Source organism: Strigops habroptila, chromosome 5 (genome assembly GCF_004027225.2).
Source record: "Strigops habroptila isolate Jane chromosome 5, bStrHab1.2.pri, whole genome shotgun sequence".
Lineage (NCBI taxonomy): Eukaryota > Metazoa > Chordata > Aves > Psittaciformes > Psittacidae > Strigops > Strigops habroptila.
The window spans coordinates 2,618,050-2,631,827 of NC_044281.2; the positions used below are offsets into that span (position 1 = coordinate 2,618,050).

General features: G+C 40.2%; 1 protein-coding gene across 6 annotated transcripts in view; it reads right to left on the reverse strand.

Annotated features, from left to right (window-relative positions):
- Nucleotides 1-13,778, reverse strand: part of DIP2A (disco interacting protein 2 homolog A) — a 98,346-nt gene that overhangs the window by 35,219 nt on the left and 49,349 nt on the right. For 5 of the 6 annotated variants that reach the window (XM_030487253.1, XM_030487252.1, XM_030487251.1 and 2 more), the window contains 6 exons: nt 11,175-11,420; nt 6,016-6,144; nt 5,100-5,219; nt 2,836-3,033; nt 1,081-1,172; nt 731-841 (listed from right to left, as the gene is read on the reverse strand). In XM_030487253.1, coding sequence (XP_030343113.1) covers nt 731-841; nt 1,081-1,172; nt 2,836-3,033; nt 5,100-5,219; nt 6,016-6,144; nt 11,175-11,420 — 896 coding nt within the window. The remainder of the gene's footprint in view (nt 1-730; nt 842-1,080; nt 1,173-2,835; nt 3,034-5,099; nt 5,220-6,015; nt 6,145-11,174; nt 11,421-13,778) is intronic. The other variant, XM_030487254.1, reaches the window with a different exon arrangement.

The following is a 13,778-nucleotide window of genomic DNA, read 5'->3' on the forward strand; positions in this document are numbered from 1 at the left end:
ACTTACAAATAATGAAGCTTTTGTACAGTTTAATGTAACTTTTCTGTGTTTAGAAAGTATTGAGCCAATCTGTAACACAGGAAAGAACTTCTAGCCCGTAAGACTTTACATGGAAGACAAAAGACTGAAGTCTATGCTCAAAAGGCTTAGTTTTGCTTAGTGACAACTTAGATTTGGCAAGAGATCTGGCAAGCAATGGTAGCAAAATAGTGTCAAAAGCAGTGGTTGTGCATCCCTCTCCAACCCAACAGGGATGCTAATAAGGTCTGGTAAAACAGAGAGCTCGTTTGATGCTGATTCTGAGTCCTGAAGCACTGAAGAGCAGAGCTGGTACCTTTTCAACTCTCCCCTAATAATCAGAATGTGGGTGGGATTATATGGTATTTCCAGTAACTGCGGTGCCTCTGCCTGCCTGTGCTCTCACTTCTCAGCACAAGAGCTGAAAAGAGCTTTTCTACGTTACATGCTGAGAAATACTTTCATGCCTTTGCAAAATTATTTAACTAAAACAACAGTTACATATCCTAAAGTAGTTGATTTACTAGCTTCATACCATTTCCCCCCTGCCCTTCCCTAACTAAACACTCTCCAAGCATGTAATGTGCACTGAGCACTGTACTGCTTTCAAAGTGCAAGCTCTGAGGGGTACCACATAAAGACTATGGGATTTAGATACTTCCCTACTTACTTTATTTATGAAAGCATAAAAATGTGGAATGTATTTGCCTACCTTTCTTGTTAGTGGAACTTCTATTGGGACAGGAATAAGTTCTGCGAGGAGACATCCGTAAAATGCCACCATAAACATAACTGGATCACTATTGGGAAACACGAGAGCTACCTACAAAAATACATCAGAATAACAAGAAATGGGTTTCGTTGTCATTTCAGGGGAGGGAGCAGCTTTGTCATTTGTGGGAAAAAAAGAATCTTTGCAACAATGTTCAGGCTCATATTTAAACCAGGAACCGAAATAGCAAATGTTGTGATAATACACTATTACAAGTCCCACTATTACAAGGTTTTCTTTGGTTCCTCACTGTCTATTTTCTCCAGAGACCATTTCAAACAGAAGCCTACCCGGTCCCCAGGCTTCAGCAGTGGTTCATTCTTAGTGGTTAGCTTGTTTAGCAGGGTATATGCCAACTTCAAGCTTCTACTCCATAGCTTGCCTAAGGAAAAAAAGACATTCCAGAAATTAAACCCCATGAGACTCAAACATTAACATTTAATTAGTAAATCTCAGTGCCTTACATATGCACTAGGCAATAGGTTGAATTAGAACAGGGTCAACAGGCACATGAGCAAGTAATTGGGGAAAAGTGAACATTTGTGTTGTGAAAGCAATCCCACCTCACAAACCTATTGAGTTCTTCTAATGGCTAGTGCATGTGAGCACACACACACACACATAAAGCCTGGCTGATACAACCTAACTGCATTTCTAAAAGAGTCTCCATAAAACTCCTTCTTAAGGGCTCTTAGAGAAAGCAAAGTGCTTGGGATAAAAAAAAAATAATCCTAAATTGGACAAAAAATTAACTGAAATTTAAGGAACAAAGGGTAGAAATAAATGCCATGATATTGGGCTCTGTGAAATGCCAGTTCAATGCTCAGTTGTGATCTACAGCTCTCAATAGTTCAAAACAAAACATTATTCTAAGCTATTAAATACAAAGGCAACACTAAATGCTTAACTGACACGATATAAAAATCAATTTTTAATTTGTAGCCTCCAAAACCAGAAGAGCTTTACCAAAAAAACCCAAAAAACAACGCCCTGCTTATAAAAAACTGAGCAATAGCAAACCCATTCCACTGTAAATGGTAAATCAAAGCAAGAACCCCCACCCAAAGAAGCATGCCATGGCAAACAGCATGCATCTGGAACTCAGCTTTCTAGTAGAGGGTCTTTACCATGGACTGACATCCACACTCAATCCCTTCAGACCATGTAGCAACCATCAGTTAATTTGTGTTTGTCAGTCTCAAACTTCAATTCTACTTTTCTTTTTTCCCTGTTTAATTTCCAGTTCTATAAAGAAAGGTTACACAGGACTCAGATACATCAAACAGGCAGTTCTCTACAGAACTGGCCATTCCATGCAGTTGGCAGAGTACGAATACAATTTAGAGCTTGGCTTCTTTACAGTTTGTCCTTTCCTTTCTTTTGTTTTTAAGTGTAAAACTAAGCACAATATTCTAAGGAATTCTCAAAGCACCACTGCAAAGTAATGGAACTAATGCAGCTGCTCAGTTCCACTTCCTGTAAGCACACTTCATCTGTAAGAATGCAAACAAGAAACTTTAACATTCTAACATAGCACAGAATGAAATGCTGCAGTTAGGGACAAAATGATCTTCCAAAAAATGCAATGGCTACAATACTTCTAGTTAATTGATTCAGGCAAGTTTTACTTCCCACAATAATGTCCCTAATATGCTTCTGAATGCAAGTCTATAAGAACTGCATTCAGCAATTTCAGCATGCAAAACCATGCCGAAATTTAATATCTACTCTGGGACTCTGAAGAGTGCATTATTAGTCATCTGCTTTTCTCCTCCTATTCTACACCAGGCTATTTTCAGTGTTCTTTAAAGAAAATAAACCCCAATTGTTTGAAATTTGTAAACAGCCATTTGTAAAGAATCAATACCATAAACAATTTCCCTTCATTAACTTCCTTTACAGTCTTTTTCACATACAATGAATTAGTAATTTGCATTCAAATCTCAAAGCATGTCATGAGCACAGCCAGTCCCTCCTAAGTAAAGCAAATTGCTCATTCCACAAGGAATGCCTAATTCTTCCTTACAGCTATCACCAATACCTACCATAGGTAAGGGTATAAATAGCTTTCCCAGTTGTATCCAATGCTGTCAGGCAAGGGGCTTTTGGCTGGGTGGTTCCCCAGCGCTGCAGGGCAGCCAGCAGAGAAGGTGGCCAGTTGGTTACCATGCCTAAGGGTTCACCTTTAAGTACATTCATTTGATTTCCTTCAGGCTTTGGTTGATTTGGGTCAGGCTGTTGCACTAAAACCAGAGCACAGGAAAAGGGCAAATGTCAATCCTTACAAAAGCACAGAATCACAGAATGGTTTGGCTTGGAAGACACCTTAAAGCTCATCCAATTCCAACCTCCTGCCATGGGCAGGGACACCCTCCACTAGAACAGATTGCTCCAAGCCCCGTCCAACCTGGCCTTGAATGTGCAAGCTGCATCTAAAACATTATTCTATGAACCGTTCCTACCTTCCTCTTCCTCAGAGCTATCATTACTTCTCTGCTATATGATGCTATGCTAATCATCTGTTGGCTTCACAAAAAGTAATTACCATCACTTTAGAGTTCTGATTCCACATTATTCAAAGGATCTAGACACAGGAACGGAATTTGAATCCCTAGTTCACTCTTTTTCTCTGCTTTGGAAAGATGTCTTTTCTGCTGCTTGTTCTGCTCATGTATTTAAATGACAGCCTACACCAACTCAAGAAGCATTATCAGAGAGAATGGCTTCAGTGACAATTGGATCTTTATTTTTGCTGCATCAAATTCGAAACAGGCAATGAAGAATGACACTGTGCCTCTATAACAGTACGTTTTTTTAAACAAAGAAAAAAAAGCCTGATGAAATGCTCTGGATATGGATTATCTACAACTAAAACTGTACCTCTCACAGCATGTTTTGTTTGATTTCTGGATCATCTCTCTCAACTGTGGAACACTGCAGGGTTTGTAAGCCATTTGCTCTCTGAGTAGCCTGCTGTTAAAATCTTGCTCCAAGCTGCTCAAGTAGGTGAAGTATCTTGATCTTAGCAAAATAAAGTCATAGTTGGATTTAGCTGAGACTCAATCTATGCAATAACTACAATTAACAGTTCAAAGTGATGCTCTTTGTTCTCCACAACGACATACATGGACCTCAGTGGAAGTTTGCCTGAAAAATGTTCAGTGAAAGACTAGAACCATGATCACTTCGTATCTTAAAGTATCAAACAAATAGATACTAGAGAATCTAGGAACAGCTGCTCAAGAGTGTCACATTGAGAATAACATTTCCATTTAATCTTTAAGACTAAGAAACCAGAACAAAATCTGTTCTCCAAAATTAGCTGATGCAGCTGGTTTTAGAGGCAGCTACATATTGCTAAGCATCTTCTACATCCGTTAGAGATGCTTTTCTTTCTGCCTAGACACATGCATACAGAGAAGAAAATAGTGGGTTTTAGCTGAGTAATATCTGCAGAGCATGTACAAGGACTATCCTTTCATGCAGAGCACAGACAAGACATATGCACAATGCACTCAATGCATTTAATTACTCTGAACATCTAAAATAAGGAAAGTTTCTGGATTTCAAGAAGAGGATATTAACATGCATGCAAACAATATTATCATAACAAATTCCATCTACTAGCAATAACTTTTTTCATCTAACTGTATTTGGGCACTGACCAGCTACAAAGCAGCGTCTCAGAGCAGGATGTGGGAGTCCTTGTAGACACCAACTGAATGCAAGCAGCCAGGGAGGCTGCAGAATCTCCACATCTGGAGATGCTCAGAACTTGACTGGACACAGCCCTGAGCAGCCTGATCTAGTCAGACCTGCTCTGAGCAAGAGATGTGCCATAGACTTTCAGAGGTCCACTGCATCACCAGTTACACCTAGGCTATGCCCTGACTTACTCAAAAAAGTACCCTCTATAAATTTGCTGATGACCACAGGGCAGAGTTTAGAATCTCTGAGGCAAAAAGTGATGGTGGGACTATCACCAAGCATGACAATCTCTGGATGCACCACTGAATTTCTTCAAGGATCACAGTCTTTAGTGTTCACCAGCTCATCACACTGGTCCAAATTAGGCTGAATCAGAAGAATTTCCAAAGTGAGGGAGGGAGAAGAAGCACACTGAGTAGAAGGGTTGAGTTAAAGGTTCTGTCTCACTTGTGATAGCATACGACCTCTCTCTCTCCCATATAACAACTCTACCATGACTTGTTTTCTATTGGGAAAAGAAAACAGCACTTGCTAAGGAGTATCAACTCTTTTGTAACCCACTTACACAAGGAGTGAAAAATGTATTTGAAAGAAAATTAACCTTCTAGGAGTTCTTCAAAGTCATCAACAAAAAACTCTTTCAAAGGTGGGCGCTTTGGTCTCTTCAAGGTATTTAGAAGCTGCTGGATTTTAGAGGACACTCTGCTATTCACTGGGACACCTGCCAAAGAGAAAAGATTTATTACTTGCCATATATTAATAAACACACACTAAAGCACATGCTGCCACATCGCTTACAACATCACACTAAGCTCACTGCAGCTTTCAGAGAGTCATTCAAGATGAGCAGCTTGTTTGGGAAAAAAACATACAGCTTTAAGCAGTAAGCTTCAACCATGGAGTTGTTTTAATATAATGCTGCTCCCTAGCTACCTGGATGAAGCATATACCTTCTCACACTTTAATTTAGCATTTCAATCTGCTGACTCCTTCATGAGAGTCCAACACAAACCTGAAGAATGTTCTCTTCTTCCAGAGTCTAGGTATTTGCTATGTCTTAAGATTCACTCAGTTCTGAAAGTGTGAGAATGCTTGGAAAAACGAAGCGAATCTTGCAGTATTTTACAGGACTAGCAAGAAATAATCAGAACGCAAACCCACATTGAATGCTTTTGCTTGTGTATGTGATATATTTATTTTAAATTAAATAGAAATGTGTATGTTTGTTTGTAGTTATTGAAATTTGAAGCTCTGAGGCAATATAAAATTAAAATGTGAGACAAAAAGGCTTACATTGCCTTTTACTGTAGAAATACACAGAAGTGGGGACATGGCTCCCACCAGCAGACCATGGGAAACACAGTAGTTTCCTCTCCCATGGTAGACTGACAGATACACCACACAAAGCTTTGGAGGGGTAGGGACGTAGCACAGGATGGGTGTCAAGCTCTGTTACACATTCGCTTATTCAGAAAAGGGGACACATTGAAAAAGTAGGAGGTTTATAATAGAATCACCATCTGCAGTTTCCAAGATGCTGCTGTTGTAGCCTCTGGGAACTCCTCGTACTGATGCAACCTGTGGGCGCTCGTGATGTAAATGTTCCACCAGGCCAGTGGTGACATCTGGAGGTGCAGAGTGATTATCTGTAGAAATGGAAGACAGACATGGGAGCTCATCAGTCATCTTAAGATTCAATATATCCAAAGCTGCTTCTTACATCATTCTTGTTGTTTTCTCATGTGTTTTTAACAGAACTCTGCCTTCTCTAATCAAACTGTAACTAAAATCTTCTAGATACAGAGGAAATCCTGAAAGGAACCACTGTGTCTCTCCAAGATGGAGAGGAGCTATTCCAATTTTCAAAGGGATCCAAAAAAATTCTGACAAAGAGAGTGGTTGCTCACTCCATCATTTCAAGGTGAATCCAAGGAGATGCATTATAGTAAACAGCACAAGTCTACAAAGAACGTCTGTCTCACATCTCTAAGAAGAAATACAGGCAGCCAAAGCCTCTCTACAAAACTGGAATGAGTACTCTGAGTCCCATAGGAAAAGAAACGGACAGAAGCATGAGGTTTAAAAGAATAGAGATTCTGCTCGAGGACAACGTGAAGCACTTATCTACGTTCTGCAAACTGTAAGAGGAAATCTTCTGCTGAGAAACAGAGATTAAGATTTTAGGTGGCACGGACAGTGCACTTAGGTCTGAACACATGTTGAGGATGGACACAGAGAGATGAGAGATGCCTCAGAGGAAAGGAACTGATGACTTAAAAACCTGTCACCTGCAGTTCATAAGACCAGTCATAGTTTCCCTTCAACAGCTTTTCTTACAACCTGTTTTTAACAGTCTCACAATGATACTGTAGCTTCCTGTTTATGTTGTGGTACAGACACAGTTCACTCTTCAATGGGCCATCTATCAGTGAGAATAGCTGGAATGCCTGTAACACTTAAACCCACCCTTGCTCTAGAGGTCAACACGATATACACATGCTGCTCACAACAGGTAATTTAGCACAGGGTTTCCTGAGGCATGAGGTGGTTGGTCATTTGTGGCCAGACATGACACACTTTCCTTTTAATGGTGTGTGCTACAAGCAATACATGCTTATACTTTTTATTGCACTACGGTTCTGTGCTGCAGAACAATGCTTAGGGAATAGCATCATTCCAAATAATGACCTAGGTTAGGGAATGGTTTTGAATGGAACCACAGGTTAGCAAATGGCAGTACCTGGGAGAAGTGTTCAAACAAGGGAAAAAAACCAGAATTGGATGCCTGAAGTATTCAGAATCCTAAAGAGCAAAAGGAAATGCTGAAGGATACAGTGCTGGAGGAACTGCTTGGGGTCACACAGCTCTGCAGTGATACCCCATAAAGGACCTCAACACACCACAGATCCTGCAGAAAGAACTCAAAGCACAGGGAGGTGGAGGCAGGGCTGTGAAATACATACCCCCACCCCACCTTTGTGACACGGCTTTTTGAGGAAGGGATTAGCACTAAGATAACAAGTGCTCATAGCTCTGTTCACAGGTTTCTGGGGCTGACATACAAGCCACCAGTTCAGCTCTTTGCAGTTCTAGAGGGATCACTGAAAGAAAAATTAAAGTCATTCCCAAGTTTTCCATAAGTCATTATTGCAATGCCAATTTTTGTATTGCAGAGACCTGCCTTACTGGGTACTAAGGAAGGACACATTCCTTTCATGTGGGTAAGGTACCTGAAAGACAAAGTATCACATTGTCTCTCTGACAAATGCCCAGGATAAAACCAGTAAAAAGAAAAGGTGACCATTATATGTAAGGCTGATTTGTACAACCACCCTAGAGAGCATCTAAAAAGCCCATGTATTCAGAGTAAACTGAAATGCTCTTGATGTGTTCTGTATACTTTCTGAGTCGCTTTTTGGTTGGTTTTATTCCCTTAGCTTTACCAAACTCCCAAACCATGGACTTCACACAGCATAGAAATTAATCAGAGTCAAATGTACCTGGTTCCCATAGTGCAGTATCAGTTCACGAGTCCACACTTCTCAACTGACAAACCCTGCAGTGATTATATATCAACGTCTAAAGCTTCCACTCCTTGAATACACCAGCAAGAACTACAATTAGGGATGTATCTGCAAGGTGGCTTCATCACTGGAAGGCCTCAAAATGGCATTTTTATAGATGGAAGTTGTCACCATTAAACATTAAGGTGACTCATACTGTACACTCAAAATGATGTACACACAGGTACAAATATAACCATCAAGTGAGAGGACAAGAGAGACTGACACATACTATGAGGTTTGGAGCAAACATGGGTGAGAAGCCCTACGTGAAGCGCAGAAGTTGAAATGCTGAATGGATGCAGGCTTTATCATGCATATTCCTGCTGGGAAAAAGCAAATCTTCCACTCACATGCAGGAGGCAGATATTTGAAATACAAAGGCTCTGCAATTAGATGCTTGGAAAATAACATAAGGAAGAAGCTATTTGGGAACATTTACAGAAGAGCTGTTTACTTGGGAACAGCTCAAAGACATCACACAAAAAATGAGAATGCTCAGAAAAGAAACAAAACCCCCATTAACAGTCATTCCCAACTGAAAACAAGCACAAAAAATAGCTATATATAGAGGTGCTAATCTACATTATTCACAGATCTTACAAACATCTCAGAGCCCAGTTTCATGCAAATAGACATCCCTTATCAACAAAGGAAATACCATGGGTCCTTATGAACAACTCTGCTGCCCATAGCTATTTGTTCTTTACATACAGCAGAGAATTGACTCTCCCTCCCCATCCTGCCTGGAGAAGGCAAAAATCTATGCATATACAAAGAATAAGTTCAATTTTCCAGAATTTGCGCTTGGATAAAAATCCCATTGGCTTCATTAATTATTTGGGTATTTCATTAATATATGTATATGAGAATCCATTAAATGAGTCTGTATCATCTAGAGATACTGTGGCAAAGCAGAGAAAGAGAATTGGTGAGTAGTCAGAAAAAGAATAGTCCAGACAGACTAGTGACTGCAAGAAAGAGTTAACTGGGTTCAGCCTGAAGTTCCTTTCCATTATTGATTAGAAGACAGAGATAAAGGCAAGAGAGAGCAGTGGTCCAAGAAAGAATGGATGGGATATGAGACAGAAAATTAGAAGCTAGGCATCAGGGAGAAAGTAGTCTCTAAGGAGGAGTCTCAGGGTGAAGATTCAAAAACATTAGAAAAGTCCCTGCCTAGCAGGACCTAGGGTTAGACCTAGAGATTGCCGTGTATGATAGTTTTGTCTGTAGGAAACTAATCAACAAATATGATCCACAAGACACTACATTTTGACATTTCCTCTTGAATAAACTTTTTGAAACTGTTTCTAACTCACTTCACTCTTACAACTCTGGTAAAACTGCTTATAAAGCCCCAGAAGTTCAGAACGCAACTCTTGTAACTCTGCTTCCCCTTAGGAAAAGAAATTGTAGTTTTCAGTTTTTCAATAAATACTGGGTCAAATACCATGATAATCCATTTTTCCAGTTACTCCTAAGTTGGGAAATACCCCACAGTTGAGATGGTAACCTTGAAAAAAAACACCTGGACACACTGCTGGCCTTATTCATTTTAAAGAAAGTATGAAACTAAAAGAAAACAAAAACCCCCAAACCAACATGTGCATGTTGTACTTGCTTTTATAGGTGAAAGATAAAGCTTAAAAATAATGTGTATTCCTGTCCAACTGTCTTAAATACTGTAACCTTGCAATTCCAACACTGCAGTCCATGGCTTGGGAATGTCACAGAATCATCATCATAGAATGGTTTGGGTTGGAAGGGGCCTTAAAGCTCATCCAGTTCCAACCCCCTGCCACGGGCAGGGACACCTTCCACTAGAGCAGGTTGCTCCAAGCCCCTGTGTCCAACCTGGCCTTGAACACTGCCAGGGATGGGGCAGCCACAGCTTCCGAACCCAACAGCCAGACCAGCTAAAAGAACAGGTATATGGAAAATGTATTTGTGTTTTAAATGCTCATGTTAACTGACATCTCCAGGTATACAGAAGCCTGTATACTCAGTTTAAATCTGAAGCATTTCAATGTGCTTTCTCACCTCACCTAACCTGTTCTCCGTAACAACTGAGACAAAACTGTCTGTATGGAGTATACAGGCATAAAGCCACAGATTAACAAAAAGTCAGCTAAGTAGAGAATTAAAACTGCCAAAACCTGAAATGTGCAGGAATAATATATGTGAGGCCTATTGCATATTACTAGAAGCACAACAACTTCATGCTGTAGCCCATAGGTGAAATACAAACAGAATTCTTCATTTCCTTTTTCTAAATTACTTCAGGGAGAAAAGTTATTTGAAATACAAAGTTCCTGTTTCTCCTCTGGGTCCTTTCCCATCATTTAACATTAGTGCAGACCTGCTGCACACACATAAATCCACTATCAGTCTTCACTACAGTGTATAAAACCATTGTAAAAGTTATTTCCATGGTGGAAGAGACTGCCTTTCTTCCTCCTTCCCTCCCAAATCTTTCAAAAGCACAAGATTTGGGTAAAGTGTTCCGCATTTTATGACAAAGAAAATAACCTGAAGTTCTGGACCTCCAGTGTTACAGAGATTGAGACAAAACTCACACTCACGTTTTGGCTTACCAGCAGTTCTACATTTTCACTCTAGTTTCACAATAAAGGACTATTAATGACTTAATTTTTTATTAAAGGAAAAAGAATAAAATCACGTCTGAGCTTGAAATCTCGTCTTGTCAGTAGTTCTGATTTCACAACTTTCCAAAGGATTCTAGATGTTTTTCTAGTCTTCTGGCTGTTTACCAATTCACCTCTGAATTCCATAACCTGATATGTATGGTCTGGGGTAAATACATGCAGATTGGAAAGCATGCACCAAAAATAGAATCCCTTTGAAATTCTGCTTTTGAATCCAGTAAAACTGAACCTTAGTTTCTTGATAAATCAAGCGTTTTACCAAGAAGAATGCGTTTTCAGATCTCATGAACATGCTTTAAATCAAACACATATATATCATACATACCTGGTCTGTAGATTGTACATTTTAAGGCTATTTAGAGGTATTTTCTGGTGAAGACTTTTGTGTTTAGCCCTGCTTTGGGATTTTTGAATCTGCTTTTATTCCAACGACACTTCTTTACTGACCTAGCTGGGTGTGTGCCATGAGATCTGCAAGCACAGTGGCAGCAGCGGTGACAGTAGCAGTATTGGAAGCAGCAGCAGGTTTCCCTCCTGGATGAGATGAGGTGGAGGATGCAGAGGATGAGGTGGAGGAGCCCTGAATAACCCGGTTAAGCCAGGGCTCTACGTTGGAATGGCTCTGGAACGGAGTGGAGGTGATCCGCCCTTGCCGACGTAAGGAGCCCTCATCTTCTGATGCTGACGATGTGTCTGTGATTAAAATAATGATGACAGGCATGTAACGTGGGAATGACCCAACAGACGGAACATGAAGCTTCTCCATGTTCTTCACGTCGCATTCTCATGTGCTACACATGAGGTGTGTGTCTTAAGCAAATGGTCTATTCACATGCACAAATTTGGCTCAACACCATTTTAGGTTAAGGCAACAACTTCTACACATTATAGCCAGAGCACACTTGAAGCAAAGTTTCAGTTACCTCCTGTATTTTGAATGACCTAAGGCTCAAAAAAGGCTTCTACCTAAGGTACCCAGTACATTCCCTAAGCATTCTCAGTGAGCATTCCATAACTATTCCACTGAAAGAATATTTTTGATTGGAACAGGTAAGTTGGATCTCATCCCACCTGATTAAATTCCATTTGTTTCCTTTTTTATTTTTTTTTTTGGGGGGGGGGAAATTCTTCACTTTTTGATTCTTTGGACAAATTCTTGGACAAGTAACGACTGAAAAAAGCACCGTGCTAAAAGTTCAAAGAGTAATTGCATTAAGCTAAGAATGATTTCAAGGAATTTAAAAGCATGTATATTAACCACATCACCTGATACCAATGAGCACTACAGAGGAATGCTTAGTAAAGCAGCTTTTGTTCTAGATGTATATTTGTTGCTGTTGGAAGTCTGATAAAGGCCTCCTATTTTTACTACAATTCAGTTATTTACAACTTTCCAGAAGTTTCCCTTTTGGCACTCAATCTTTCCACATTTATTATCCACTCAATAACAAATAAAAAGGTGTTTCTAAATACCAAGAAATTACATCCCAGTTGGTTCTGAGTGCAAAATAGAAAGTTTTATTACAGAAAAATAAAAATAACCTTGTCGTCCTAAATAGACGTCTGCATTTTAAGGACTTATCTTTTATACGCCTCTCCCCCTCCACTTTCCCCCTGAGTAATTGAAGGGAAGCTCCTAAAACAATGCAGTGCCCAGGAGACTGGATAGTTTAGGCTGGAGCTGAGGAACAATTCCTTCCCCAGAGGGTGCTCAGGCATTGGAACAGGCTGCCCAGGGCAGGGCTGGAGTCACCGTCCCTGCAAGTGTTCACACCCCGTGTAGACGAGGCCTCAGTGCCATGGGTTAGTGGTGGCCTTGGCAGTGCTGGGGAGCGGTTGGACTTGATGATCTTAAAGGTCTTTTCCAACCCGGTTGATTCTGTGATTCTAAGATATCCTGATAAAAGTTCACATCAAGTCAGTTTGTGAAGAGCAGTTCTGAGCCACACATAATGGCCAAACCAATTAAGAAGTCAGCAAAGGCTGGAAAAGAGCTTTTGAATAAAAGAAGGTGTCTGTTCCTGTACTCCAGACATGGAAACCCTGGGTGACAGTGGGGTGGGCTACATCAGAAATCCTGCAACCTTAATGTTGGCATTTCATTTTCAATCATCTGAACACGTAACTGTTCAGCCATATACAATTTCATATAAATTTTGCTGAAGCCACATTAAAAATATCTTCCTCATCTTTGGCAACAAACTTCAGTTACCAGGTGTTTCATTTTTGTGCATTTCCAATAGCTTCAGAATAATTGCTTTTAAACAGCCTAAGCCCACAAAAATCAGAAATCATTTCCTGAGAAGCCCATTTAACTCAATGGCATTTTCACAGGTAAAATCCCAGATCTCTCCTCACATGACCATCCCATATCAAACATGACAATTTGGCATGAAAACACCCTAACAATTGATCTTTGAGAAGATACAGCTGTGGTGCATCACCATTCCTGAGGCCGTGCCTTGTGTGACAGTTTTGGGCTACTGCCACAACTGGAGTTTTTGGCTGCTGACTCCAAGTGTTCCTGGAGAAGAGCCAAACCTGTCCCTGAGTGGTCACAACCTCCCCTGTCTTTTAGGCAGAAAGCAAAAATAAACAATTCCAGGGATATGGAACAAGATTACAAACAGTCAGGTTTTGGGAAAAAACCCCAAGCACTACATTTGCAATCTATTACCACTTCAGAGTGAGAAATAAAACTATAGAAAAAACAGGTTTTGCAAAGAATACACACTCTGACGATATCTCCTTATCCAATTTAATGAAACCTCTCTAACATTCCTAAGCTTTCAGATGTCTTCCATAAATGGAGTTGGATGGAAAAATCCATTTGAAATGTAAACTAGCAAATGTTTATAAAAATGAAGGATTCTTAGATACAACAGAAAAGTAGGAAGGTGACATCCATCAGTAACCAGCATGTGTCAGTCCCAAGAGTTAACTACTGGTTCTTGGTGTGCTGTGAACAGAATGTTATGTACTTGGCTTGCAGCTCTTCCTTGCTGGGAGCTGACCCAGGAGAGCTGCAGAACCACCACCCTTTGGATGCAG